Source organism: Muntiacus reevesi, chromosome X, assembly GCF_963930625.1.
Source record: "Muntiacus reevesi chromosome X, mMunRee1.1, whole genome shotgun sequence".
Classification (NCBI taxonomy): domain Eukaryota; kingdom Metazoa; phylum Chordata; class Mammalia; order Artiodactyla; family Cervidae; genus Muntiacus; species Muntiacus reevesi.
The window spans coordinates 62,055,473-62,082,422 of NC_089271.1; the positions used below are offsets into that span (position 1 = coordinate 62,055,473).

The 26,950-nt window shown below is 40.1% G+C and overlaps 1 protein-coding gene across 4 annotated transcripts; it reads left to right on the forward strand.

Annotated features, from left to right (window-relative positions):
- The first annotated feature begins 14,617 nt into the window (after positions 1-14,617).
- Positions 14,618-21,343, forward strand: LOC136153403 (rho-related GTP-binding protein RhoG-like). Of its 4 annotated transcripts, none has more exons than XM_065915196.1 (4): positions 14,618-14,731; positions 14,925-15,489; positions 19,541-19,641; positions 19,825-21,343. In XM_065915196.1, the coding sequence occupies exons 3-4, from the start codon at positions 19,630-19,632 to the stop codon at positions 20,413-20,415; spliced, it is 603 nt and encodes a 200-aa protein (XP_065771268.1). In that variant the 5' UTR covers positions 14,618-14,731; positions 14,925-15,489; positions 19,541-19,629; the 3' UTR covers positions 20,416-21,343. The 4 variants fall into 4 exon arrangements, with proteins under 4 accessions (XP_065771268.1, XP_065771269.1, XP_065771270.1 ...); XM_065915197.1 differs by having other exon boundaries at positions 14,925-15,191; XM_065915198.1 differs by having other exon boundaries at positions 14,665-14,731; positions 15,045-15,489.
- The last annotated feature ends 5,607 nt before the right edge of the window (positions 21,344-26,950 follow it).

Here is a 26,950-nt window from a genome sequence, read left to right on the forward strand (position 1 = left end):
TTATTGACAATTTCAGAAGCTCTGCAAAGAACAATGCAAAGAAATAAAGGAAAACAATAGAATGGGAAAGACTAAAGATCTCTTCAAGAAAGTTAAAAATACCAGAAATGGTATGGACCTAACAGAAGCAGAAGATATAAAGAAGAGGTGGCAAGAATACACAGAACTATACAAAAAAAAAAAAAAAAAACAACAGCTTAATGACCCAGATAACCACAGTGGTGTGATCATTCAACTAGAGCCAGACATCCTGGAGTACAAAGTCAAGTGGGCCTTAAGAAGCATCACTATGAACAAAGCTAGTGGAGGTGATGGAATTCCAGTTGAGCTATTTCAAATCCTAAAAGATGATGCTGTGTAAGTGCTGCACTCAATATGCCAGCAAATTTGGAAAACTCAGCGGTGGTCACAGGACTGGAAAAGGTCAGTTTTCATTCCAATCCCAAAGAAAAGCAATGCCAAAGAATGTTCATACTACCACACAATTGTACTCATTTCACATGCTAGCAAGGTCATGCCCAAAATCATCCAAACTAGGCTTCAACAGTATGTGAACTGAGAATTTCCAGATAATACGTGGTAGATTTAGAAAAGATAGAGGAACCAGAGATCAAATTGCCAACATCCATTGGATCATAGAAAAAGCCAGGGAATTCCAGAAAATCATCTACTTCTACTTCATTGACTCTGCTAAAGCCTTTGACTCTGTGGATCACAACCAACTTGGAAAATTCTTAAAGAGATGGGAATACCAGACCACTTGACCTTCCTCCTGCGAAACCTGTATGTAGGTGAAGAAGCAGCATTTAGAACCAGACATGGAACAACTGACTGGTTACAAATTGGGAAAGGAGTACGTAAAGGCTGTACTTGTCACCCTGCTTATTTAACTTATATGCAGAGTACATCGTGAGAAATGCTGGGCAGGATGAAGCACAAGCTGGAATCAAGATTGCCAGGAGAAATAACAACCTCAGATATGCAGATGACACTACCCTTATGGCAGAAAGCAAAGAGGAACTAAAAAGCCTCTTGGTAAAGGTGAAAAAGGAGAGTGACAAAGCTGGCTTAAAATTCAACATTCAAAAAACGAAGAACGCAGAATCTAGTCCTATTACTTCATGGCAGACATGTGGGGAAAAAACAGAAAAAGTGACTATTTTCTTGGGCTCCAAAATCAGTGCAGATGGTGACTGCAGCCATGAAATTAAAAGCTGCTTGCTCCTTGGAAGAAAAGCTATGACAAACCTAGACAGTGTATTAAAAAGCAGAGACATTATTTTGCCAATAAAGGCCTGTCTAGTCAAAGCTATGGTTTTTCCAGTAGTCTTGTATGGATGTGAGATTTGGACCATTAAAGGGCTGAGCACCAAAGAATTGATGCTTTTGAACTGTGGTGTTGGGGAAGACTCTTGAGAGTCCTTTGGACTGCAAGGAGATCAAGCCAGTCAATCCTAAAGGAATCAGTCCTGAATATTCATTGGAAGGACTGATTTGAAGCTGAAGCTCCAGTACTTTGGCCACCTGATGGGAAGAGCCAACTCATTGGAAAAGTCCTTGATGCTGGGAAAGTTTGAAGGCAAGAGGAGAAGGGGGTGACGGGATGAGATGATTGGATGGCGTCACTGACTCAACAAACATGAGTTTGAGCAAGCCCCAGGAGATTGTGGACAGAGAAGCCTCGTGTGCTACAGTCCATGGGATCGCAAAGAGTAGGACAGAACAACAACGGAAGCTCTGCCACTGCTGCTCCCTGTTTTCGTTAAGCTCTTTTTCCTATTTGACACTGTTGCATGTATTTCTTATAACGTTTAAAGCTATTCTCCATGTTCTGTTCTAAGTCCTTTTTATTGGCTCCTGTACTTCCTTTTACCTGCACCCTTGAGGCCCAATGTTGAACTCTCTTCTCTTTTTCTCTACCTTTCCTTCTTTCATGTAACTAATCTATATTATTGTTTCAACGATCACCTTTGCTTGAAACTTATCAGTCAGTCAGTCAGTTCAGTCACTCAGTCATGTCCGACTCTTTGCAACCCCATGGACTGCAGCACACGAGGCATCCCTGTCCATTACCAACCCCCAGAGGTTACTCAAACTCATGTCCATTGAGTCAGTGATACCATCCAACCATCTCATCCTCTGTCATCCCCTTCTCCTGCTTTCAGTCTTTCCCAGCATCAGGGTCTGTTCAAATGAGTCAGTTCTTTGCATCAGGTGCCAAAGTATTGGAGTTTCAGCTTCAACATCAGTCCTTCCAATGAATACTCAGTACTGATTTCCTTTAGGACTGACTGGTTTGATCTGCTTGCAGTCCAAAGGACTCTCAAGAGTCTTCTCCAACACCACAGTTCAAAAGCATCAATTCTTTGGCACTCAGAGTTCTTTATGGTCCAACTCTCATATCCATTCATGACTACTGGAAAAACCATAGCTTTGACTAGATGGACCTTTTTCAGCAAAGTGATGGCTCTGCTTTTAAATATGCTGTCTAGGTTGGTCATAGGTTTTCTTTCATGGAGCAAGCAGCTTTTCATTTCATGGCTGCAGTTACCATCCATAGTGATTTTGGAGCCCAAGAAGATAAAGTCTGTCACTGTTTCCATTGTTTCCTCACCTATTTGCCATGAAGTGATGGGACCAGATGCCATGATCTTTGTTTTTTGAATGTTGAATTTTAAGCCAGCTTTGTCACTCTCCTTTTTCACCTTCATCAAGAGCCTCTTTAGTTTCTCTTTGCTTTCTGCCATAGGATGGTGTCATCTGCATATCTGAGGTTGTTGATATTTCTCCTGGCTATCTTGATTTCAGCTTGTGCTTCATCCTGCCCAGCATTTCTCACAATGTACTCTGCATATAAGTTAAATAAGCAGGGTGACACTATACAGCCTTGATGTACTCCTTTCCCTATTTGTAACCAGTCAGTTGTTCCATGTCTGGTTCTAAATGCTGCTTCTTGACCTGCATACAGGCTTCTCAGGAGGTAGGTCAGGTGGTCTGGTATTCCCATCTCTTTAAGAATTTTCCACAGTTGGCTGTGATCCACACAGTCAAAGGCTTTAGCGTAGTCAATGAAGTAGAAGTTGATGTTTTTCTGGAATTTCCTGGCTTTTTCTATGATCCAATGGATGTTGGCAATTTGATCTGTGGTTCCTCTACCTTTTCTAAATCCAGTTTTTACATCTAGAAGTTCTAGGTTCACATACTGTTGAAACCTAGCTCAAAGGATTTTGAGCATGATATTTCTAGCATGTGAAATGAGTACAATTGTGTGGTAGTTTGAACATTCTTTGGCATTTCTCTTCTTTGGGATTGGAGTGAAAACTGACCTTTTCCCATCCTGTGGCCACTGCCATTCCAAATTTGCTGGCATATTGAGTGCAGCAGTTTAGTATCATCATCTTTCAGAATTTGAATTGGCTCAGCTGGAATTCTATCACCTCCACTAGCTTTGTTCATAATGATGGTTCCTAACGCCTCGGAAGCATCAAGGGTAGTGACGCTTGACTTGACACTCCAGGATGTCTGGCTATAGGTGAGTGATCACACCATCATGGTTATCTGGGTCATTAAGCTCTTTTTTTGCATAGTTCTTCTGTGTATTCTTGCCACCTCTTCTTTATATCTTCTGCTTCTGTTCAGTCCATGCCATTTCTGTCCTTTATTGTTCCCACATTTGCATGAAATGTTCCCTTGGTATATTTTACTTTCTTGAAAAGATGTCTAGTCTTTCCCATTCTGTTGTTTTCCTCTACTTCTTTGTATTATTCACTTTAGAACACTTTTTATCTCTCCTTGCTATTGTTTGGAGCTCTGCATTCAGATGGGTTTATCTTTCCTTTCCTCCTTTGCCTCTTGCTTCTTTTCTTTTCTCAGCTATTTGTAAGGCCTCCTCAGACAACCATTTTGCTTTTTTGCATTCTTTTTCTTGGAGATGTTTTTGATCACTGCTTCTTTTTTTTTTTTTCTGTTTGTTTTATATATATATATATATATATATTTTTTTTTTTTTATTAGTTGGAGGCTAATTACTTCACAACATTTCAGTGTGATCACTGCTTCTTGTACAATGTTATGAAACTCTGTCCATAGTTATGAAACTCTATCACATCTAATCCCTTGAATTGAAAAGATTTGAACACGTACTATACAGGAAAGCTATATCAATAACAATTAAGTAAATAAGACTTAAGACAAAGTGATGGTGAAAGTGTGGAGTCACTGAGGCTATCATACATTAGCATTTTAAATGGTAAAACCACTTTGGTGTGCTATTTGATAGTTTCTCAAGATGTTAAATATTCAAAGTTAAACATACACCTACCCAATGACCCAATAATTCCACTCTTAGGTATCCCTCTAGAGAAATGAAAATATATGTTTAAAAACAGACTGATGAATGAAATGTCCAAGCACTGAGGTATGGGGGGAAGTGATTCTGGCTTACACCTGAGTTAACTTGAATTTTATACACACAGCCTGTTTGTGGCCTATCAAGCATACATTGTAACTCTGCTTTAAGGATTAAAGAAAAGGACGCATTGACCAGAAGTAAAAAATGTCCATGTTAAAAATAAAGATTAAATTCCTCCCGTCCTAAGGCCAGTAAGGTGTGCATGCTGATCTGTTTTATTGGTTTGTTTTTGAAAGCCTTAAAAGAATGTATCCATGACTTGTTTGATGTTCTTTGCTCTGGCAAGATATAAAATTGTGCTGAAAACCATACTTATCTGGAGCAGTTCCTCAGGGTTATCTGAGAAGCTGTCTTCAGGGCTACAGTTCTCAGTTTGGCTCAAATAAAACTCTTTTCTATTCCTATTATTGTTTATTATTTTCATCAGTAAGACTTATACACAAATATTCATAGCAGCTTTATCCATAATGGCCCCAAACTGGAAACAAATTGCATATCCTTGCTACTAAGCAATAAAAAGGAAGAAACTACTATTATGCTCCACAACATTAATAAATCTCAAAAATATGCTGAGCAAAAAAAGTGGACACAAAAGAGTAAATGCTCTATGATTCCATTTATATGAGGTTCTAGAAAAGTATAATTAATCTTTAGTGATAGCAAGCAGAACAGTGGTCCACTGGGGGTGGTAGGGATTGACTGCAAATAGAGACAAAGGAACTATTTGGGGGTAATGGAAATGTATGTCTTGATTGTGATAGTAATTACATGGTGCATACATTTGTCAAAAGTCATCAAACTATAAACGTAAAATGAGCTTATTTAATGTCATATAAATTATACCTATATAAATCTGATTTAAAAAGAAAAAATATAATTTAGCAATAAAAAGGGGTGAAGTATTAATACATGCTACATTGTGGATGAAACTCAAGAACATCATGCTAAGTGGAAGAAGCCAAAAACAAAAAGATAATATATTGTGTGATCCCATTCATGTGAATTGGTCAGGAAACACAACTTTAGAGACAAGTAAATCAGTGGTTGTTGCCTGGGGGTTGGGAGCAGGGAGTGACATGTTGGGAGCAGGGAGTGACTGTTACTGGGCATGAGAGATATTTTGGGGCAATGGAAATATATTAAAATCAAATTGTGATGAGAATAGCACAAAGTTTTAAATATACTAAAATTTAATTGTACACTTAAAATGAGTGAATTTATGGTATGTAAATTATATTTCAATATAGCTGTTTTAAAAGATAATTGACCAGCCACCATGCTCCTTGATATCTGTCCAAATGAGTTGAAAACTTATGTCTGCACAAAAACCTGCATTTAGATGTTTATATTGTTTTGTTCATAATTACCAAATCTTGGAAGCAACAAAGATGTCCTTCAGTGAGAGGATGGATAAACTGTGATACATCCAGACAATGAAATATTCAGTTCAGTTCAGTCGCTCAGTCGTGTTCGACTCTTTGCGACCCCATGAACCGCAGCATACCAGGCCTCCCTGTCCATCACCAACTCCCAGAATCCACCCAGACCCATGTCCATTGTGTCGGTGATGCCATCCAACCATCTCATCCTCTGTCATCCCCTTCTCCTCCTGCCCTCAATCTTTCCCAGCATCAGGGTCTTTTCAAATGAGTCAGCTCTCCACATCAGGTGGCCAAAGTATTGGAATTTCAGCTTCAACATCAGTCCCTCCAATGAACACCCAGGACTGATCTCCCTTAAGATGGACTGGTTGGATCTGGTCAGCATCAAAATGGAATGAGCTATCAAGCCATGAAAAGACATGGAAAAACCTCAAATGTATATTATTAAGTGGAAAAAACCAATCTGAAAATGCTACATACTGTATAATTCCAATTATATAGCATTCTAGAAAAGGTGAAACTAAGAGAAAAACAATCAGTGGGTGCCAGGGTTAGGAGGGAGGGAGGGATGCATAGACAGGCCACAGAGGATTTTTAGGGCAGTGAAACTATTCTGAATAATACTATTGTGGCGAATACATATGTTAAAACTCATAGAATGTACAGCTCCAAGAATAAATCCTAATGTAATCTATGGACTTTGGATAATACTGATGTGTCAATGTAGGTATGTTGATTGTAACAAATGTATCATGGGAACTCTCTACCTTCCACTCAACTTTGCTATGACCCTGAAACTGTTCTAAAAAACGAAGTACTAAAAAGTAAATGTTTTGGACTTCCCTGGTGGTCCAGTGGTTAAGAATCCACCTTCCAGTGCTGAGGACAGGGGTTCGAGTTTGACCCCTGTTCAGGGAACTAAGATCCCATGTGCTACAACTAAAGATCCCACATTCCACCATGAAGACCCAACACAACCAAATAAATAAACACTTTTTGAAAAAGTCACTGTTTAAACAAAAATAATAATAACATGTATTATGAGATACAAGTAGAATGTGTAACAAGAGTAGTCCAGGAAGAGAGAAATGGATGGATATTAATATAAGGTTCTTATACTTTTTGTAAAGTGGTATAATAACATTTGTAGGTAGACTGATAAGTTATAGATATACACTGTCAACCTTTAAGCAACCACTAAAATAACACAACAAAGAGGTACAGCTAAGAAACCAACAAAGGAGATAAATTGGAATAAAAATATTATTGATTGATTCAAAAGAAGGTGGAAAAAGAACAATGAATAGTGGGGGATTGAAAAAAATAGCAAGATGACAGACTCAGACCTAATCATATCAGCAATCATGTTAAATGTACATGACCTAAAGACCCCAGTTTCAGGGTAAAGATGATCAGACTGGGTAAAAAAAAAGCAAGACCCAATCATATGCTGCCTATAAGAAATATTCTTAATACAAAGATACAGATAGGTTAAAAGTATGTAAAAAAAAGATGTACCATGATAACACTAGTCAAAAGAAAGCTGCAGGAGCTATATTAATATTGGAAAGTAAGTTTCAGAGCAAAGATACCAGGAATAACGAAAGCGATTTTGTAATGACAAAGAAATCAATGAATGCTGCTGCTGCTGCTGCTAAGTTGCTTCAGTTGTGTCTGATTCTGTGTGACCCCATAGACAGCAGCCCACCAGGCTCCCCCATCCCTGGGATTCTCCAGGCAAGAACACTGGAGTGGGGTGCCATTTTCTTCTCCAATGCATGAAAGTGAAAAGTGAAGTCGCTCAGTCATGTCTGACTCTTAGCGATCCCATGGACTGCAGCCTACCAGGCTCCTCTGTCCATGGGATTTTCCAGGCAAGAGTACTCCAGTGGGGTGCCATTGCCTTCTCCGAAAATCAATGAATGAAGAAACATAATTCTAAACGTTTGTGCCTCTAATGTAGGAGCTACAAAATACATGAGTCAAAAACTGATAAACTTGCAAGGAGAAATAGACAAATCTACAGCCCTAGTCAGATATTTCAATACTCTCCTCTTAATAATTGATTGAGTAGGCATAAAATCAGCAAGGATATAGTAGAGCAAACAACATGACAAACCAAATTGACCTGGTTGACATTTATAGAACACTTTACCAAATAATAGCAAAATACACGTTCTTTTCAACTGTACATAGACTATTTACCAGGATAGGGTAAGACTATGTTATAGTCCACAAAACAAGTTTCAATTAATTTGAAAGAATTCAAGTCACAGAAAATATGAATAATGGAATTTAAATTACCTATTAATAACAGAAAGACCTCTGGAAAATCCTCAAATATTTATAACCAAACAATCCACTTTTAGATAACACAGTATTCAATGCAAAGAAATAGAGGAAAACAACAGAATGGGAAAGACTAGAGATCTCTTCAAGAAAATTAGAGATACCAAGGGAATATTTCCTGTAAAGATGGGCACAATAAAGGACAGAAATGATATTGGACTTAACAGAAGCAGAAGATATTAAGAAGAGGTGGCAAGAATACACAGAAGACCTATACAAAAAAGATCTACATAACCCAAGATAGCCATGAATGTGTGATCACTCACTTAGAGCCAGACATCTGGAATGTGAAGTCAAGTGGGCCTTAGGAACCATCACTATGAATAAAGCTAGTGGAGGTAATGGAATGCCAGTTATTTCAAATCCTAAAAGATGTTGCTGTGAAAGTGTTGCACTCAATATGACAGCAAATTTGGAAAACACAGCAACGGCACAAGACTGGAAAAGGTCAGTTTTCATTCCAATTCCAAAGAAAGGCAATGCCAAAGAATGTTCAAACTAGCACACAATTGCACTCATCTTTCACGCTAGCAAAGTAATGCTCAAAATTCTCCAAGTCAGGCTTCAACAGTACGTGAACTGAGAACTTCCAGATGTTCAAGCTGGATTTAGAAAGGCAGATGAACCAGAGATCAAATTGCTGACATCCCTTGGATCATAGATAAAGCAAGAGAGTTTCAGGAAAGCATCTGCTTTATTGACTATGCCAAAGACTTTGATTGCGTGGATCACAACCAACTGTGGAAAATTCTTCAAGAGATGGGAATATCAGACCACCTAACCTGACTGCTGAGAAACCTGTATGCAGATCAAGAAGCAACAGTTAAAACTGGACGTGGAACAACGGACTGGTTCCAAACTGGGAAAGGATTATGTCAAGTCTGTATAGTGTCACCCTGCTTATTTACCTTATATGCCAAGTACATCATGTGAAATGCCAGGCTGGATGAAGCACAAGCTGGAATCAAGATTGCTGGAGAAATAACAATAACCTCTGATATGCAGATGACACCACCCTTATGGCAGAAAGCTAAGAAGAAATAAAGAGCCTCTTCATGAAAGTGAAAGAGGAGAGTGAAAAAGTTGGCTTAAAACTCAACATTCAAAAAAGTAAGATCATGGCATCTGGTCCCATCACTTCATGGCAAATAGATGGGGAGACAGTGGAAACAGTGACAGACTTTATTTTTGGGGGCTCCAAAATCACTGCAGATGGTGACTGCAGCCATGAAATTAAAAAACCCTTGCTCCTTGGAAGTAAAACTATGACCAACCCAGACAGTGTATTAAAAAGCAGAGACATTACTTTGCCAACAAAGATCTGTCTAGTCGAGGCTATGGTTTTTCCAGTAGTCATGAATGGATGTGAGAGTTGGACCATAAAGAGGGCTGAGCACTGAAGAATTGATGCTTTTGAACTGTAGTGTTGGAGAAGACTCTTCAGAGTCCGTTGGACTGCAAGGAGATCAAACCAGTCAGTCCTAAAGGAAATTAGTCCAGAATATTGATTAGAAGGACTGATGCTGAAGCTGAAACGCCAATTCTTTGGCCACCTGATGTGAAGAACTGATTCCTTAGAAAAGACCCTGATGTTGGGGAAGATTGAAGGCAGGAGGAGAAGGTGATGACAGAAGACGAGATGGTTGGATGGCATCACCGACTCGATGGAGATGAGTTTGAGCAAGCTCTGGGAGTTGGTGATGGACAGTGAAGCGTGGCATGCCAAGTCCATAGCATCACAAAGAGTTGGACATGACTGAGCAAATGAACTGAACTGAACTGAGATACCACATGGGAGAAAGAAGAAATCAAAAAAGTAAGAACATATTTTGAACTGATGACATTCTGCCAAAGCAATAGTTAGGGGGTAAATTTTAAGCACTAAACACCTGTATCAGAACAGAAGAAAATCTCAAAACAATAACTTCAGCTTTCAACTCAGTAAAAAGAAGTGCAAATAAAACTCAAAATTAACAAAAATAATGAAGATCAAAGTGTAAATCAGTGAGATAGAAAACAATAGAGAAAATCAACAAAACCATATTCTTGTATGCCAATGTTTGTTGTTCAGTTGCTCAGTTCAGTTCAGTTCAGTTCAGTCGCTCAGTTGTGTCCAACTCTTTGCAACCCCATGGACTGCAGCACACCAGCCTTCCCTGTCCTTCACCATCTCCCAGAGCTTGCTCAAACTCATGTCCATTGAGTCGGTGATGCCATCCAACCATCTCATCCTCTGTCTCCCCTTTCTCCTCCTGCCTTCCGCATTTCCCAGCATCAGGGTCTTTGCCAATGAATTTGCTCCTTGCATCAGGTGGCCAAAGTACCAGAGCTTCAGCATCAGTCTTTCCAATGAATATTCAGGGTTGATTTCCTTTAGGATAGACTGGTTTGAACTCCTTGCATTCCAACGGACTCTCAAGAGTCTTCTCCAACGCCACAGTTCAAAGACATCAATTCTTTGGCGTTCAGCCTTGTTTATGGTCCAGCTTTCACATCCATACATCACGACTGGAAAAACCATAGGTTTGACTAGACAGACCTTTGTCAGCAGAGTAATGTCTCTGTTTTAATATGCTGTCTAGGTTGGTTATAGCTTTTCTTCCAAGTCTTTTAATATTATTGCTTTTCTTCCCAGTTTTAATTTCATGGCTGCAGTCACCATCTGCAGTGATTTTGGAGCCCCCCCAAAATAAAGTCTGTCACTGTTTCCATTGTTTCCCCATCTATTTGAAGAGATGGGACTGGATTCAGTGATCTTCATTTTTTGAATGTTGAGTTTTAAGCCACCATTTTCACTCTCCTCTTTCACTTTTGTTCCAGAGGCTGTCATTTGTGTATCTAGGTTATTGAAATTTCTCCCAACAATCTTGTTTCCAGCTTGTGCTTCATCCAGCCTGGCATTTCACATGATGTAATCTGCATATAAGGTAAATAAGCAAGGTGACACTATACAGCCTTGACATACTCCTTTCCCAGTTTGGAACCAGTTCGTTGTTCCATGTCTGGTTCTAACTGTTGCTTCTTCACCAGCATAAAGGTTTTGCAGGAGGTAGGTCTGGTGGTCTGGTATTCCCATCTCTTGAAGAATTTTCCATGGTTGGTTGTGATCCACACAATCAAAGGCTTTAGCATAGACAATGAAGCAGAGGTAGATATTTTTCTGGAATTCTCTAGCTTTTTCTAGGATCCAACTGATTTTGGCAATTTGATCTCTGGTTTTTCTGCCTTTTCTAAATCCACCATGTATATCTGGAAGTTCTCAGTTCACGTACTGTTGGAGCTCTGCTTGAACAATTTTGAGAATTACTTTCCTAGCAGGTGAAATGAGTGCAATTGTGTGGTAGTTTGAACATTCTTTGGTATTGCCCTTCTTTGGGATTGGAATGAAAACTGACCTTTTCCAGTCTTGTGCCATTGTTGAGTTTTCAAAATTTGCTGTCATATTGAGTGCAGCACTTTCACAGCATCATCTTTTAGGATTTGAAATAGCTCAACTGGCATTCCATCACCTCCACTAGCTTTGTTTGTAGTGATGCTTCCTAAGGCCCCCTAGACTCCACACTCCAGGATGTCTGGTTCTAGGTCAGTGATCACACCATCATGGTTATCCGGATCATTAAGACCTTTTTTGTATAGTTTTTCTCTGTATTCTTGGCACCTCTTCTTTATATCTTCTGCTTCTGTTAGGTCTATACCGTTTCTGGCCTTTATTGTGCCCGTCTTTGAATGAAATGTTCCCTTGGTGTCTCTAATTTTCTTGAAGAGATCTCTAATCTTTCCCATTCTATTGTTTTCCCCTATTTTTTTGCATTGTTCACTTAGGAAGGCTTTCTTATTTCTCCTTGCTATTCTTTGGAACTCTGCATTCAGATGGATGTATCTTTCCTTTTCTCCTTTGCCTCTTGCTTCTCTTCTTTCCTCAGCTATTTGTAAGGCCTCCTCAGACAACCATTTTGCTATTTTATTTCTTTTTCTTGGGTATGGTTTTGATCACTGCCTCCTGTACAATGTTACAAACCTCCATCCATAGTTCTTCAAGCACTCTATCAGATCTAATCCCTTGAATCTATTTGTCACTTCCACTGTATAATTGTAAGGGATTTGATTTAGGTCATACTTGAATGGTCTAGTGGTTTTCCCTACTTTCTGCAATTTAAGTCTGAATCTAGCAATAAGGAATTCATGATCTGAGCCACAGTCAGTTCCCAGTCTTGTTTCTGCTGATTGTATAGAGCTTCTTTATCTTCAGCTGCAAAGAATATGATCAATCTGATTTCAGTATTGATCATCTGGTGACATCCATGTGTATAGTCATCTCTTGTGTTGTTGGAAGAAGGTGTTTACTAGACCAGTGCATTCTCTTGACAAAAGTCTGTTAACCTTTGCCGTGCTTCATTTTGTACTCCAAGACCAAACTTGCCTGTTACTCCAGGTATCTCTTGATGTCCTACTTATTCATTCCAGTTCCCTATGATGAAAAGGACATCTTTTTTTGGTGTTAGTTCTAGAAGATCTTGTAGGTCTTAATAGAACTGTTCAGCTTCTTTTGGCATGCCAATGTTTATTGCAGCACTATTCACAATAGTCAAATTTGGAAATGACCCAAATGTCCATCAGTAGATAAATAGCAGCCAGAAAAGTTCAATCCATGGAGAGAGAAAGTAGATTATAGGATGACTTACAGGGGCTGTGGGAAGAGGGGAATGAGCAGCTATTGCTTAGTGGGTAAAGAGTTTCTGTTTGGGGTTGTTAGGTAGTTAGAATAGGAAAAAGGTGTCCAGAATGGCAGTGGCTAAAAGACAAGGAAGGGAAAAGCCTGGGAAAATAGAACAAAGGAAGGTCCAAGGACTGGTTTGAGGACCTCAGGTAAAACAAACAGCACTCCTGGCTAGCCCAATTTACATAGGGCAGGCCCAGGGGGAGGAGAAAAAACATAAAAAAGAGGAGCCAAAACTGGGTCAGGGGGCCTCTCTTCTCTTGAAGTCTTTTGGGTAGGCATGTCCTCATGCCTTGAGGATGTATTTTTCCTTTACTTTTTAAATAAAACTGAGTTGTAACATGGAACTGTAACACTGGTCCATCCAAGGGTTGTATCGCTGGTCCATCCATCACTTCAAATTTTTGTTGCGATGAGACAGAATGGAGGAAATTACAAACTCCCTGACATCGTGACAAAAAAGTTTCAGAAATAGATAATCCTGATGGTTGCACACATTGTGGATGTACCAAATGCCACTGGATTATACACTTTAAAGTGGCAAATTTTGTGTTATGTATATTTACTACAATTTTTTAAAATTAATAGTGTAGTATATCAAAAGCTATCTAATTGTACAATTTAAATTGAATGAGGAAACAGACAGAACAGGCTCCATCTTGAGAGCAGGACTCCATCTTGGGCCAGACTATGGACTTTGAGCTATATGCCCAGTATCTATGGAAACGACATACCAATGGAAAACCAGACCCCCTGGATGAAGGAGCCTCAGGACTTGTACCTAGATACTCTGTCACCTAAAATAATATACTAATTATCTCTGTAACAGAACAAAGTCATAAATCCCATTATGCTTATCAGTGTATGACCACAGGCCTATTGATAAATGTTCACTGTTTAACTATGTAGGCTTATGACACATGAATCATGGGTTAACTTTGATCATATCTCTCTTTTACCTTGTCCAGACTAGTTTCAAGGAATTTGGGGAGGTGGGTTTGAGCACATACACTTAAGGTATATAAGGTTTTCACAAAAACTGGTCGGGGTCCTTGGCTAAGAGGATATTCTGCCTTGGGCCCCACGGTGTAATAAACTGCACTCCACTATCTGCATTGTCCTTCTGAGCGAGTCTGTTCCCCAGAATGCGTGGCTACAAAAAAATGAGTGAGGTGTATGGTATGTGATTTTTTTTTTTGGATAACATACAGAGAATTCTCTTTTATTTTCAAATGATTCTGACTACCTTTTCTCATGATTCTTTAACTAATAAAAATAATTGGGAAAAAATAAAAATAAATAAATAAATAAAAAACAATGTTATGTGAATTTATATCTCAATAAAGCTGTTAAAAAAAGAGTCCATAGTTTATGGTTTCATTTATATAAAACTCTAGAAAATACAAACTTATATATGGTGACAGCTGCCTTAATTCACTACCACATTTTCTTTTGCTGCTTCCATTTTTCCTAACACTTTTTCAATTCCCTGATTGCCTCTTTATGTTAATATTTGTCTTGAGAAAACACGGGTCTGCGCAGGAGGAAGTGGTCTCATTTTGCCACAGGAAATGTGAAACTTGGGGACTTCTGAACCGAGGAACTGGTATTGGGTTCCACACCTCAATGATCCTTGACTACCCAAAAGTGTAGTTTAAAAGCTAGTGGCTCGCAGACCACGCGGCGGGCGCTAGAACTCCATTTCCCAGGAGGTCTTGGGGCACAGGGCAGGGACTGCGTCTGACGACACGGGTGGGACTTGGTCGCTGCCTGAATGAAGTCGGGATCCCGCCTTGTTCGCTCAGCCTTGAGAAACCTGGGAGGCTATGTGAGCTGCGGTTGAACGACGCTGGAGGACGACCGCTTTGCCAGGTAATCCTTATCGAGAACCACTTGTTCGCTGTTTTCTCATTGAGTCTCCCCATCCCCAGGACGGTTGCCTTAGTATGTGATCCACTTCCTTGGATGGAAGGGATTTGAGAATGGGATGAATTGTATATATTCGGGGGAGATTGAGCCTGCTCTTCCTACTGCTAAGCTGACGTTAGGCACTTATCTGTTCCAGGATCACGAGTCCAACCGGAGTTCCAGAACCAAGTACCCCTGGTGGAAAGGCTCCGAAGGAAGTGCCGAGCGGGCTTGTGGTAGCTATGGATGGGTCACTACAATTGCCTCTCTGGTTTAGGTTTCCAGGCAGGGGATAGTCTCCCCTGGCTCCGAGTTGGGGAGTGTTCACACGGCTTCCTTCCTTCCCGAGATTCTCGAAGTTGTCTTTGACTGGACTTGAACCAAAAGAATCAGTCTTAAATGTGAAAAAGCTTCCTGGACTTAGGTAACTAAGTTGCAGAAAGTAGTAAATAAAAATGAGAGTCTTCTGAATTGTTTTGTTTCAGAAAGTTGCAGAGTGATTTAAAGTGCATTAGACTTCTGGAAAGGGTGAGACTTAGGGGAGAATGTGCTAGAAATAGTAACACTTTGAACTGCATTCTTGTCCTTATTGTTACTGTGTCTTTTATGTTGTGTGCCTAACTTAGGAGAAAATTGACTGCTAGGCAGTGTACATCTGAAGAAGGATGCTTCGTCAGATGAGATTGGAAGATTTAGAAGAAACTATAATTCCAAGGTTAAAAGTGAGTGCCTTCTGAGATGTTGGTCTCTGCAGATTGAGGCCACTTTGTTTCCAATCTTAGAGGCATATTTAACGATCTCTGAACTGAGTTGGTATCTACTTCACAGTGCTACTATGAAACTTAAATAAGATATGTGGTAGTATTTTACACAATGCCTGTAACAGGCTTTGTTTTAAACTTCCTCTTGCTTCCTCATACCAACTATTTCCTCTGGGCCATGCATTACTGTGTATTATTGTTTACCTTTTTATAAAAGTCCTACCTTTACCATAAAACTATAAGCTTCTGTCATCATTTGTTGTTTTTAACCCTTTTTTGAGTCCCTCCTAGCAGTACATTGTGCATAGTAGTACCGGGGAGAGTGGGTGGATAGTGGTGGTGATGAGAGGAAAGCTATGGGTCATCTGTAAGGAGAAAGCATTGTGCTGGATCCTGGAGCTGAAAGAAACAAGCTTTTCTCCTAACAGTGATAAACAGAATATTTGCCTCCTAGCCTTCTCTCAGAGCTCCCAGCCCTTTAAAAAGTATTGTTTTTATTTTCAGTATTTTCAACCATTTTAAACTGTACATTAACTGTATGCACATTTTTGTGCAACAGATCTTTAAAATTTTTTCATCCTGAAAAATTGAAACTCTATACCCCTTAAACAGCTCCTCATTTCCCCTTCCCCCAGCCCCTGGCAACTACTATTCTACTTTCTGTTTCTGAGTTTGGCTATTCTAGATACTTCATATAAGTGAAATCATGCAATATTTGGCTTTTTGTGACTTGGCTTATTTCACTTAGCATAATGTCCTCAAGTTTCATCCATGTTGTAGTGTATGAAAAGATTTACTTTTTCTTTTGAAGGCTGATCTATCTATCTATCTATGTGTGTGTGTGGTGTAGATAGATAGATAGATAGATAGATAGATATTTCTTTATATGTTATCCATCGATGGACATTTAGGTTGCTTCCACCTCTTGGCTATTGTGAATAATGATGCAGTGAACATGGATGTGAAATTATCTTTTTGAGATCCTATCTTCAGTTCTCTTGGATTATATTTTTTAGTATTATTTTTAAACTTGTTAACTATGGAGAAGTTCAAATATACACACAAGCAGAGAAAATCGTATAATGAATATGTAGGCTGGATAAATGAATCAGCTGTACAAAGCACCTCCCTCCTTTTGCTGAACCCCTCCCTTTCATTGAGAGTCTGCTCCAGGTGATTATGTTTTGTTTTGTTCAGACCTGCGATGTTCTAGGTACATTTCATCATCTAGGCCCACCATCAGTGTGACTTGAGTGCCTATCTGCAGATCATTTTATTATAGATACCAGGAATACTGGTAGATGTAAACTAGTAGAAAAGAGTGTAGTTGACTTTTCCTAGTTATAGAGATGAGGAGCTAAACTTAGGGTGCAAAATGGTCTTTGTGCCTGAGAGTTTTGCTCTGGTTCAGTAGCACCGCCCCTCCCCCGCCCCCCATCAGATGCACTATTGTCCTTAAAGCAGTCACTCTGAATGGTACCTAGAGGGGGCTGGGAAGATGAGTCATACAGGCAGTAATTGCTATCTGAGGAAAAAGAAATTAATCCAAACTGGGAAAGCCAAGGAAGGTTATTTTCAAGGAATGCGATGGTGACTTTGCCCTATTTCCATAGTTGTTGTTCAGTTGCTAAGTGTCCAACTCTTCACGACCCCATGGACTGCAGCACGCCAGGCTTCCCTGTCCTTCACTATCTCCTAGAGTTTGCTCAAATTCATGTCCATTGAGTCAGTGATGCTATCCAACCATCTCATCTTTTGTTGTCCCCGTTTTTGCCTTCAATCTTTCCCAGCATCAAGGCCTTTTCTAATGAGTTTGTTCTTCACATCAGCTGGCCAAATTATTTCCATTGACCTTGTATGTTTGATCCTCATGTCTATTCCTAGATGGAAAAAGACAGAGCTGATGATCAGTGAATACTCTGGGATGGTTGCCTACTAGGCTCTGGACTTTTAGCTGTGAGACCTGTGCCAAGGAAAGGAAGACTTCTAGGGGGAATGCCTCACTGGTCAGAATTGGCTGTGTGAGTGAGCAGAAAGCCATTCCTAGTGGGCCTCTGCAAAGTATACTGAGAGGGCTAACTTTTCTTTAAGGGAAAGTGAAGTCGCTCAGTCGTGTCTGACTCTTTGCGACCCCATGAACTGTAGCCTACCAGGCTCCTCCATCCATGGGATTTTCCAGGCAAGAGTACTGGAGTGGGTTGCTATTTTCTTCTCCAGGGAATCTTCCCGACTCAGGGATCAAACCCGGGTCTCCTGCATTGCAGGCAGATGCTTTACCCTCTAAACCATCAGGGAATCTAACTTTTCTTTACCTTGACCCAAAATGAAGTGTTTGGTTTGGTTTGGTTTTTGGCTATGATATGGGCCTAAAAAGACAACAGGATGGAGGATATATCTATTCCTCTAAGTTCCCAAGGTGAGAAACTGATTCTCAATTTTTTTTTCTGTAATCAAATACATATGATAATGTATTCCCTTTCCTCCATGTTCTGATACTTGAAGTTAATGCTATGAGGATCAGGTCTGAAATTAGGGCAGTAGTTAAGAAGCTAAAGAAAATGGAGTGCTATGGGGGCACTGACACAGCAGGACATTGACTGGATATTAATATGGGGGTATAAACATGGATGTGTGCATGCTAAGTCGCTACAGTCATGTCTGACTCTTTGCAACCCTACGGACTATTGCCCGCCAGCTTCTGTCCATGAGATTTTCTAGGCAAGAATACTGGAGGGCTTGTTATGCCCTCCTCCAGGGTATATTCCCAACCCAGGGGTCGACCCACATTTCCTGTGTCTCCTGCATTGGCAGGCAGGTTCATTAACACTAGCACTACCTGGGAACATGGGAGCTCATAGTAAATATGTTCCTTGGAGAGCATCTGTGTTTCATCATTAATTCACAAATACTCGATTCATGAAGAAATGGACAAGAATATAGTGGTGTTATGAACTGTAGTTTTACTCAGATAAGGACAGAAGGGATGAGACAGAAGAGTTTGTCTAGCGTTATAATCACATTATATAACTTTTGCCTTCCCCAGCAGAATAGTAATTTTTGTGAAGTCATAGTAGCTTCTAACACTTTAATGAGTACTTCCTATGTGGCAGGCACTAATGAGTACAGCACATGCATTCTTTCATTTAAGCTTCAGGTTAAAAACTTGCCCAAGTTCACAGAGCTTAGGAAGAGAGAGGACTGGTTTTTGACTCCAGGCGATCTGACTTCAGAGTCTGCACTCTTAGCCCCTTCTCTCTATGGCTGAATCTGACTGGCCTACTTTTCTCTCCAGTATTTTGATGCCACTATGGTTTTTGCAGTAGTCATGTACAGATGTGAGAGTTGGACCACAAAGAAGGCTGAGCGCTAAAGAATTAGTGCTTTTGAATTGTGGTGCTGGAGAAGACTCTTGAGGGTCCCTTGGACTGTAAAGAGATCAAACCTGTCAGTCCTAAAGGAAATCAACCCTGAATTTTCATTGGAAGGACCGATGCTGAAGGTCTAATACTTTGGCCACCTTATGCGAAGAGCTGATTCACTGGAAAGACCCTGATGCTGGGAAAGATTGAAGGTGGGAGGAGAAAGGGGTAACAGAGGATGAGATGGTTAGATATCATTGATGGACATGAGTTTGAGCAAACTCCTGGAGATGGTGAAGGATAGGGAAGCCTGGCGAGCTGCAGTCCATGGGGTCGCAGAGTCAGACATGCTGAGCGACTGAACAATAACAAACAACAGTTTTTCAGGAACAGAGTGTATCTTTGCTGAGTCTAGTCACAGATCCGAAGTGAGAGCTATCTTTCCTTTTGTTTCAACCTTGGGAATCTTCTTTCTGCACCGATTTTAAAAAATTAGTTAACATTTATTTAGTACCTATAATATTTTTGTAGCTTTGGTACAGTATATGTGAGAACTTATGACAATACTGTAACCTTTGTATATAATAGTTTTTAATCTTGTGGGGCTCACAGTCCTTTTTGAGTCTGATGACAGCTTTGGATCTTCTTTCCAGAAAAATTTACTTATGCACATACACATAATATTGTGCACAACTGCAGAGGTGGCTTCTAGAATCCTCTGAAGCCTATCTTCTAGCAGGCCATGGACTCCATGGTAAGAACTCTTGCCCCATACAACCTTTCCCAGCTTCTATGGTGTTAGGAGGCCAGGTAGTGGGGGTGGAGGGGGGAGGGTCTTATCTCCTTTCTTTCTTCTCAGGGAGAAATATTTATATAGCTTAGGCTCCCTAGATTAACCAAATTCTATGAACATTCTTTCCTTCTCTCTTATACATAGGACTCCAAGGGAAGAATGCAGACGATCAAATGTGTGGTTGTGGGAGATGGGGCTGTAGGTAAAACCTGCCTCCTCATCAGTTATACAACAAATGCCTTTCCTGAGGAGTATATCCCCACTGTCTTTGACAACTATAGTGCCCAGACATCTGTGGATGGCCAGATGGTCATCCTGAACCTGTGGGACACAGCAGGCCAAGAAGAGTATGACCGACTGCGAACACTCTCCTACCCCCAGACCAATATCTTCGTCATTTGCTTTTCCATTGGCAACCCATCTTCTTATGCCAATGTGAGGCATAAATGGTACCCCGAGGTCTCCCATCATTGCCCCAACGTACCTGTTTTGCTGGTAGGCACCAAGAGGGACCTGCAGAGTGACCTTGAGACAGTGAAGAAGCTAAAGGAACAGAGCCTAGTGCCCACAACTCCTCAGCAAGACACTTCCCTGGCTAAGCAGGTGGGGGCTGTGAAGTATTTGGAATGTTCAGCCCTGATGCAAGATGGGGTCCGTGAAGTATTTTTGGAAGCCATCCGGGCTGTGCTTTACCCTGCCACAAAGAAGAACACCAAGAAGTGTGTCTTCTTATAGCTTTTGGGATGTTACCTGGGGACTGCACCCACAGAGAAAAAGGGGAAATTCCCTTGATAGCATTTAACATTGCCAGCGTGAGCCACTTATCTCTTCTCCTGGAAACCCTAGGCTCCAGGTTATTTGGTTTTTGGAGGAATGAAGAGAGGCTAGTTTGTACTTGGCTGCTTTGAAATTCAGTCTGAACCTTTTAGAGAAAGTTTGAGAGTGAGAGAGTGTGTCTCTCCTGTCGAAGTGATGAGAGGAGACTTCACCAGATGTTCTTTTTGGCACTGGCCAGGCCACAACTAAGCAGATCAGCCTAGTACTGTTCTTTGTAGGCTTTTGCCTGACTGTTTGAAATCTAATTTCAGCTTTCCTGGATGTGTTTATCATTGAGCTAGTACCTCACAGATGGACAGGGTTCTCCAAGTTTTCAAATCATTGCCTGAGGCTTTCTGATAAACTAATTTTTGGAAACCATTTTAGGTGTGATTCCTGGGTGTTCCCAGTGTTGACATGTTCTTTCCATTCTTGAGATGAGATGCTTTTGCAATAATGGTTAAGCAGCATTTCTAGAGTTCTGTGAGATCGTAACAGATGTTTCTTAAAAGGGTTCTATGGGCCTCTGGCCTTTTGAGATGGCTCACGCTCCATCTGTGGAGTGTGTTTCTCTCTTAATAAGTCTGCTTCTTACCTAAAACAAAAAGCGGTTCTGTGGTCAAATAAGGCAAGAATCATTGATTTAAATAATGCCAAATAGTTTCTTTTACTGCAGGAAGTTTTATAACTTTTAATAAGTATGCAATATTTCCCAAAGTTATTTCACTGAACTTTTTTTTTGGCCCCATGCAGCACCTATTAACATCTCTGGAAACACAGTTTCAGAGATGCTGGGTTACTGGGGACTGGGTATTCCAATGGTGGAGACTTAAAAAAGCATAATGTGGTCCTATTCTTTGTGATTTTTCCTTCTCCGTGCCTTTGAGAGGAATGTTTGCCAGCCATGGCCTTGTTATTGATTCCTCTTCCAATCCTCAGGAGGTGGGTTTGGCACTTAGTCATAATAGTACATTGGCTGTGGGATCTGATGTTAAGATTTGCTTTCTGATTCTGCTAGCACTCTGGGCCCTGTGAAGTGAAAAACTGTGTCTCTGAGGCTTCTGTGTGGCCCTTTCTTCTCACATCACCCTTCCACTGTAAGGAAAGACCACTGAAGATTAACCCTCTAAATAAAACCAATGAAACAATCAAACAAGATGTCCTGCCAGTCCCTCTCAAGGGGTTCTGTGATTCCGAGATGTCTCTTCTGTTGTCATTCCTCTGAGTCATAAAGTCATTCCTCTGAGTTATAAAGGCTACTCTGCTCTCTTCCTGTTCCTCCCTCCTCTCTATGTCTCCCTGTTTGTGTGTGTTCAGCCCTGTGTGCCTTTTGAGTTTGCTCTAGGAGTGTTGGAGTTTGTTGGGTTTCCAGGCCGAGGGGGCTGTCCTCACCCTTGTGGCAGTTTTGTTGACTTTCCTCAGTCTGCTCTGGGGTGAGATGAGTTGACTTCTGTATCCCCGTGGACCTGCCGCTCCTTCCCCCAGCTGTATTTTTGACCTTCTTCATTTGATATGGAAGGAAGACTTCTTTACCTGGCAGATAGTGGTCAGCAACTCCACCATGCACATGTCCTCTCATCCTGCCAGAATAGCATGGGATTTTTGAGAGTTTGGGAAATGGAGCTAAAAGGATCTCATACCTCCCCTTGGGGTGGATGAAGTGCCTGTGCTTTGCTCTGTGATTGTCTTGCTTTTGCTCTTTGACAGGATATGATCAGAGTAACCTCAAGCTGACTGAACCTCCTGGATAGGGTTGCCAGATAAAATAATTTTTTAAACCAATTTTTTAGTGTAAGTGTGTACCGTGCAATATCTGGGACATACTTAACACTAAAAAATTATTTTGTTTATCTGAGATTCAAAGTTAATGGGGCATCCTGTATTTTTATTTGCTAAATCTGTTAACCCTACTCTTTGAGAATCTGGAACCTGGAGGTCAAGCAAATATCAAGTGTTGATAGAAGATAAAAGGTTATTTAAATACTCTATTCTTTCTCCTTTTCTTCTGGTTTCCCTTTCCTCTCACAGTGGACTAAAGTGCTTTTTCTTTTTCCTTCATCCCTGTACCCGCCACTTCACGCAATATTCCATTGGTGTGTATGTCTACAATGTTAATTGTCTGAAGCTGTGGAGGATCCAGGATGAATACTGTTGTCCAGCGCTTCCCTTCTCAGTTCCAATGTACTGTTATCTATTTTCCAGTGTTCAACTCAGGGTCTCCTGAGGCTGGCAGGGATTCCGTATGAGCAGTGTGTTAACTGGAAGAGGGTGAGTGTGGCCCTCTTCAACTAAGGCTCAATAGCACTTTGGAAAGGGGGGCTATTACCATAATGTGGCCACTGTGGAGGTCAACTGGCTTCTGGGCACTGTGCCCGCTGCCCTTTTGTAAAGTCACTGGGTTTTTCCAAATACAGTCAAATGGAAGTGTATTCCAGTCTCATGATGTTCTGATTGATGCCACTTTGGGTGCTCATAGGACTTCATGGTTGAAAGGGGCTAGAAACATGACTGTCACCTAGGTCTCTGGAAACTTTCTATTTAGCTACTGAAATCTTTTAAGTTAGCTTTTAATAGTGCCTCCTGCTCCTCCTTTCCCTGTCAAATTCCCAAATGTAAGCCTGGGTTTGGTTTGGGCAAACTTGTGTTCTCTAATAAATGGAGGTGTGATCCACAAGTCTGAGTGAGTGGTTTTGTATTGCTCTGATTTAATAGTCTTTTTTTTAAAAGTCTTTAATTTGTTACAACACTGTTTCTGTTTTATTTATTTTTTTATTTTTTGACTGCCAAGCATATGGGATCTTAGCTCCCTGGCCAGGGATGGAACCTGCAGCCCCATGCATTGGAAGACGAAGTCTTAACCACTGTGCCAACAAGGAAGTCCCTGATTTATTTAGTCTTAAGTATACACTGACATCTTGGTTTTTATATTTAATTTATATGAAGACTAACATGCTAATATCACTTTTAAATTTTTCATAAGGAATGCTAATAAACTTTTTTCTGATTTTACTGGGTCTGTTGCTTTCTAAAAATCCAAGCAATTCCTCACCACCACCCCTTTGTCTTGTGTATGTGTTAATTGTTATCTTGTCCAACTCTGCAACCTCAGGGACTGAAGCCCACCAGGCTCCTCTGTCCATGGAATTCTCCAGGCAAGAATACTGGAATGGGTTGCCATGCCCTCCTCCAGGGTATCTTCCCAACCCAGGGATCGAACCCAGGTCTCCTGCTGTGGCAGGCAGATTCTTTACCATCTGAGCCACCAGGGAAAGTGAGTGGTTTTTAAATGCTTTTCAGCTTGCAAAGGATGAAATAACTATAATTGTCATATTGCACATGGCACCTATGTGTAACTGTACTTATTTTTCTACATCACATAATCAGCGTAAGGAATTGTCTGTCCTGCTAACACTGATTCTCTAGTTCCTGCCCACCCCCTCGCCTATTCATCTCCAGGATTTAGCTTCATATCCTGGTTTTCAATAGTGATGGACCAGTTAGTTCCCTGTTGGTGATTTTTCTCACTTATTACACTATATTCAGTAAACAATTATCAAGCTCCTATTATGTTACAGGCTTGACTGTGCTAGGAGCTAGGAAAGATTTTGCATTTAATATCTTTTGCCTCTTCCACTTATCTCAGGAAAATCTCCTCCTGTTTGTTTTAAAAATGAACTAAGGAATTCCCTGGTGGTCCAGTGGTTAAGACTGTGCTTTCACTACTGAGGGCACAGGTTCGATCCTTCCTCCTCCCTGCAAAAGACCTAATCTTGGCTGGCAACTGTAAATAATGCTGGTATACGAGTAAGTGCACAAGGAAGAGCAAAACCATGTTTTTTGTCTTTAAAAACCACTTTATTGAGGTATAATTTACATACTGTACAATTCACCCATTTTAAATGTACAATGTAACAATTTTGAGTAAATTTACTGAGTCATGCAACCATTACCAAAATTCAGTTTGACAACATTTCCTTCACTGCAAAGAGATCCCTCATGCAGTTAATCCCCTGTTCCCACCCCCAGTCCTTCATAAAAATGGAATAAAATATGTGGCCATTTGGAACTCTTCTTTCATTTACCAAAATGTTCTCAAGGTTCATTCATTTTGCAGCAAATATGGGTAGTCATTTCTTTTTATTACTGAATAATATTCTACTGTATGGGGTACACCATATTTTATCTACTCATAGTTGAGGGACATTTGGATTGTTTCTACCTTCATGTAGGTTTTGTGTATCCACTGTCTCAGGTATATACCTGGGAGTGGAATTGCTGGGTCATATAGTAAATTAATGCAAAACCACTTTTGAGTCAAGAATGGCATCTTTAATATTTATAGTAAGTGAAATCCCCTTCCACATTCTACAAGTCTCTACCTCATTGAACCTGCTTTTCCTTAAGCACAAGATTCAAGGGACTATATAAGATACATTAAAAAGCACTCCACTTTGCTTTTTTTGTCTTATTAGTTAGGCAATAGTATTCTATCAACTTTTCATTACCAAAATGCATTTCAGCTACATGCAGGTTTTGGCAGACTTGTCATCTGGTCTAGAAATGTAACTACTATTAAAATATTCCAGTCTCCTCCTGGGTTTGTTTTCTGTTTTCCTCTCTTGTTCTGACCCAGACCAACATTTGTCTCTGAGAAAGAAAAATTCCACAGAATATTCATACAATGAAGTAATAAGTAGACATAAAAAAACCAAGGAGGAATGCTATTAAGGGGCACAGTGTGGTTTCCAGACTATATTAGTAAGTGAAAAAAAAAAGCAAGGTGAAAAGAATATATATAGTATGCTATCTTTTGTGTTTAACGACAACAAAAAAAGAACAGATACACTCATTTGCATATATTTGCAGAAAGAAACACAGGAAGTATAAGTAGTGAATTATGCTGTATACCTGAAACTAATGTGTTAGTGTCGATTATACTTCAACTGAAAAAAAAGATAAACACAGGAAGGATAAACAAGAAATTAATGAAAATGGGTACTTACAGGGAGTGGATGGCAATGGGGCACAGGGCATGGGAGCAAGACTTGTCTGGAAATAGCTTTTCTTTTTTTTGGAAATAGCCTTTTATATAGTTTTGACTTGAAACATGAAAGTTTACATATTTTAAAAATAATGTATCGTTTTTACTAAAAAGGATGATAAAAGCAAATCCTAAACTTGAATATAAATGGAAAAAAACTCCACAGAGGAAAAAAATGATTCATGTAATTTTAAAAAATTTCTTTCTTATTTCTGGCCAGGATGCACGGCATGTGGGATCTTAGTTCCCCGACCAGGGATTGCACCTGCGCCCCCTGCAGTGGAAGCATGGAGTCTTCACCACTGGACTGCTAGGGAAGTCCCTGATTCATGTAATTTTTTTTTTTTTTGATTCACGTAATTTTTAAACAGTACACTTTATATCCTTAATAGGATATAGTCTAAGGACAGAAGACTGCAAAGAACTAAGGAACTTTACTAAGGTTAATTGTTGGTAGTGGTGTTGGTCTTTTTTTTTGTTTGTTTGGTTGGTTTTTTTTTTTTTTTTGGTATTGGTCTTATAATTCTGAAGAGTATATATATATATATATATATATATATATATATATATATAGGTGTTGGGGACCAGAGTTTTCATTGTAAGAGAAGCAAGATACAAATATGAAATGGGGGAAGACGAGGGGGGACCCTATGGTGTTAGATTTGAATTGAAGGTATTATTAAAAAGTCATTCTTTTTTTTAAGCTCTCTCCACTGAAAGGGCCTAAAAGTGATGATGATCCAGTTTCTAAACACCATTCCCCACTAAAAGGAACCAGGGCTCCTTGGACAAATAACATACCAGGTCCGGGACAGGGAAGGCAGAATGAGCCTGGAACATCTTGTGTCAAAAAGCAAGGAAGTGCTCAAAGATTAATGGAGTCATGCCAAAAGGACACAGGAGCCAGAGTGACAAATTTGGAACAGTTTGAGGATCAAAAAGGAAAATGATGGTGTTAGACTGTGACACATTAAAATAAAAATGCAACAAAGGAGGTAAGAAAAGGGAAAGTTCTTCTTTACTGAGTAAGTCCGATTAATAAAGGTAGGAGGAATTAATAAATGTAGAAGGAAAAATCACCCTTTGGCACTCACACTCTGTTGAGTCCTGTCCCAGGCCACAGGTGTGAGGCCACCAAGGCCTCAGCAGAGCCCAGAACCAAGGTCACCTCCAAAGCTGACTGAACCCCTTTGTAACCTTGCCAAGAGCCCCCTGATCATCACTAACAAGCTTCTTTACTCCCACTTAAGCAAAGATGCCCACTCCAGTAAATACTCTATAGTGTCCCAATCAATCACCTAACGTCAACCTTCTAGCAGGAATTTTGTCTTGAGGCTATCTGTACAAATTGGCTATTAACCTATGAAAAAACCATCAACTCTCCCTGGTCTGTCAGGAGGTCTGCCTGCTTCA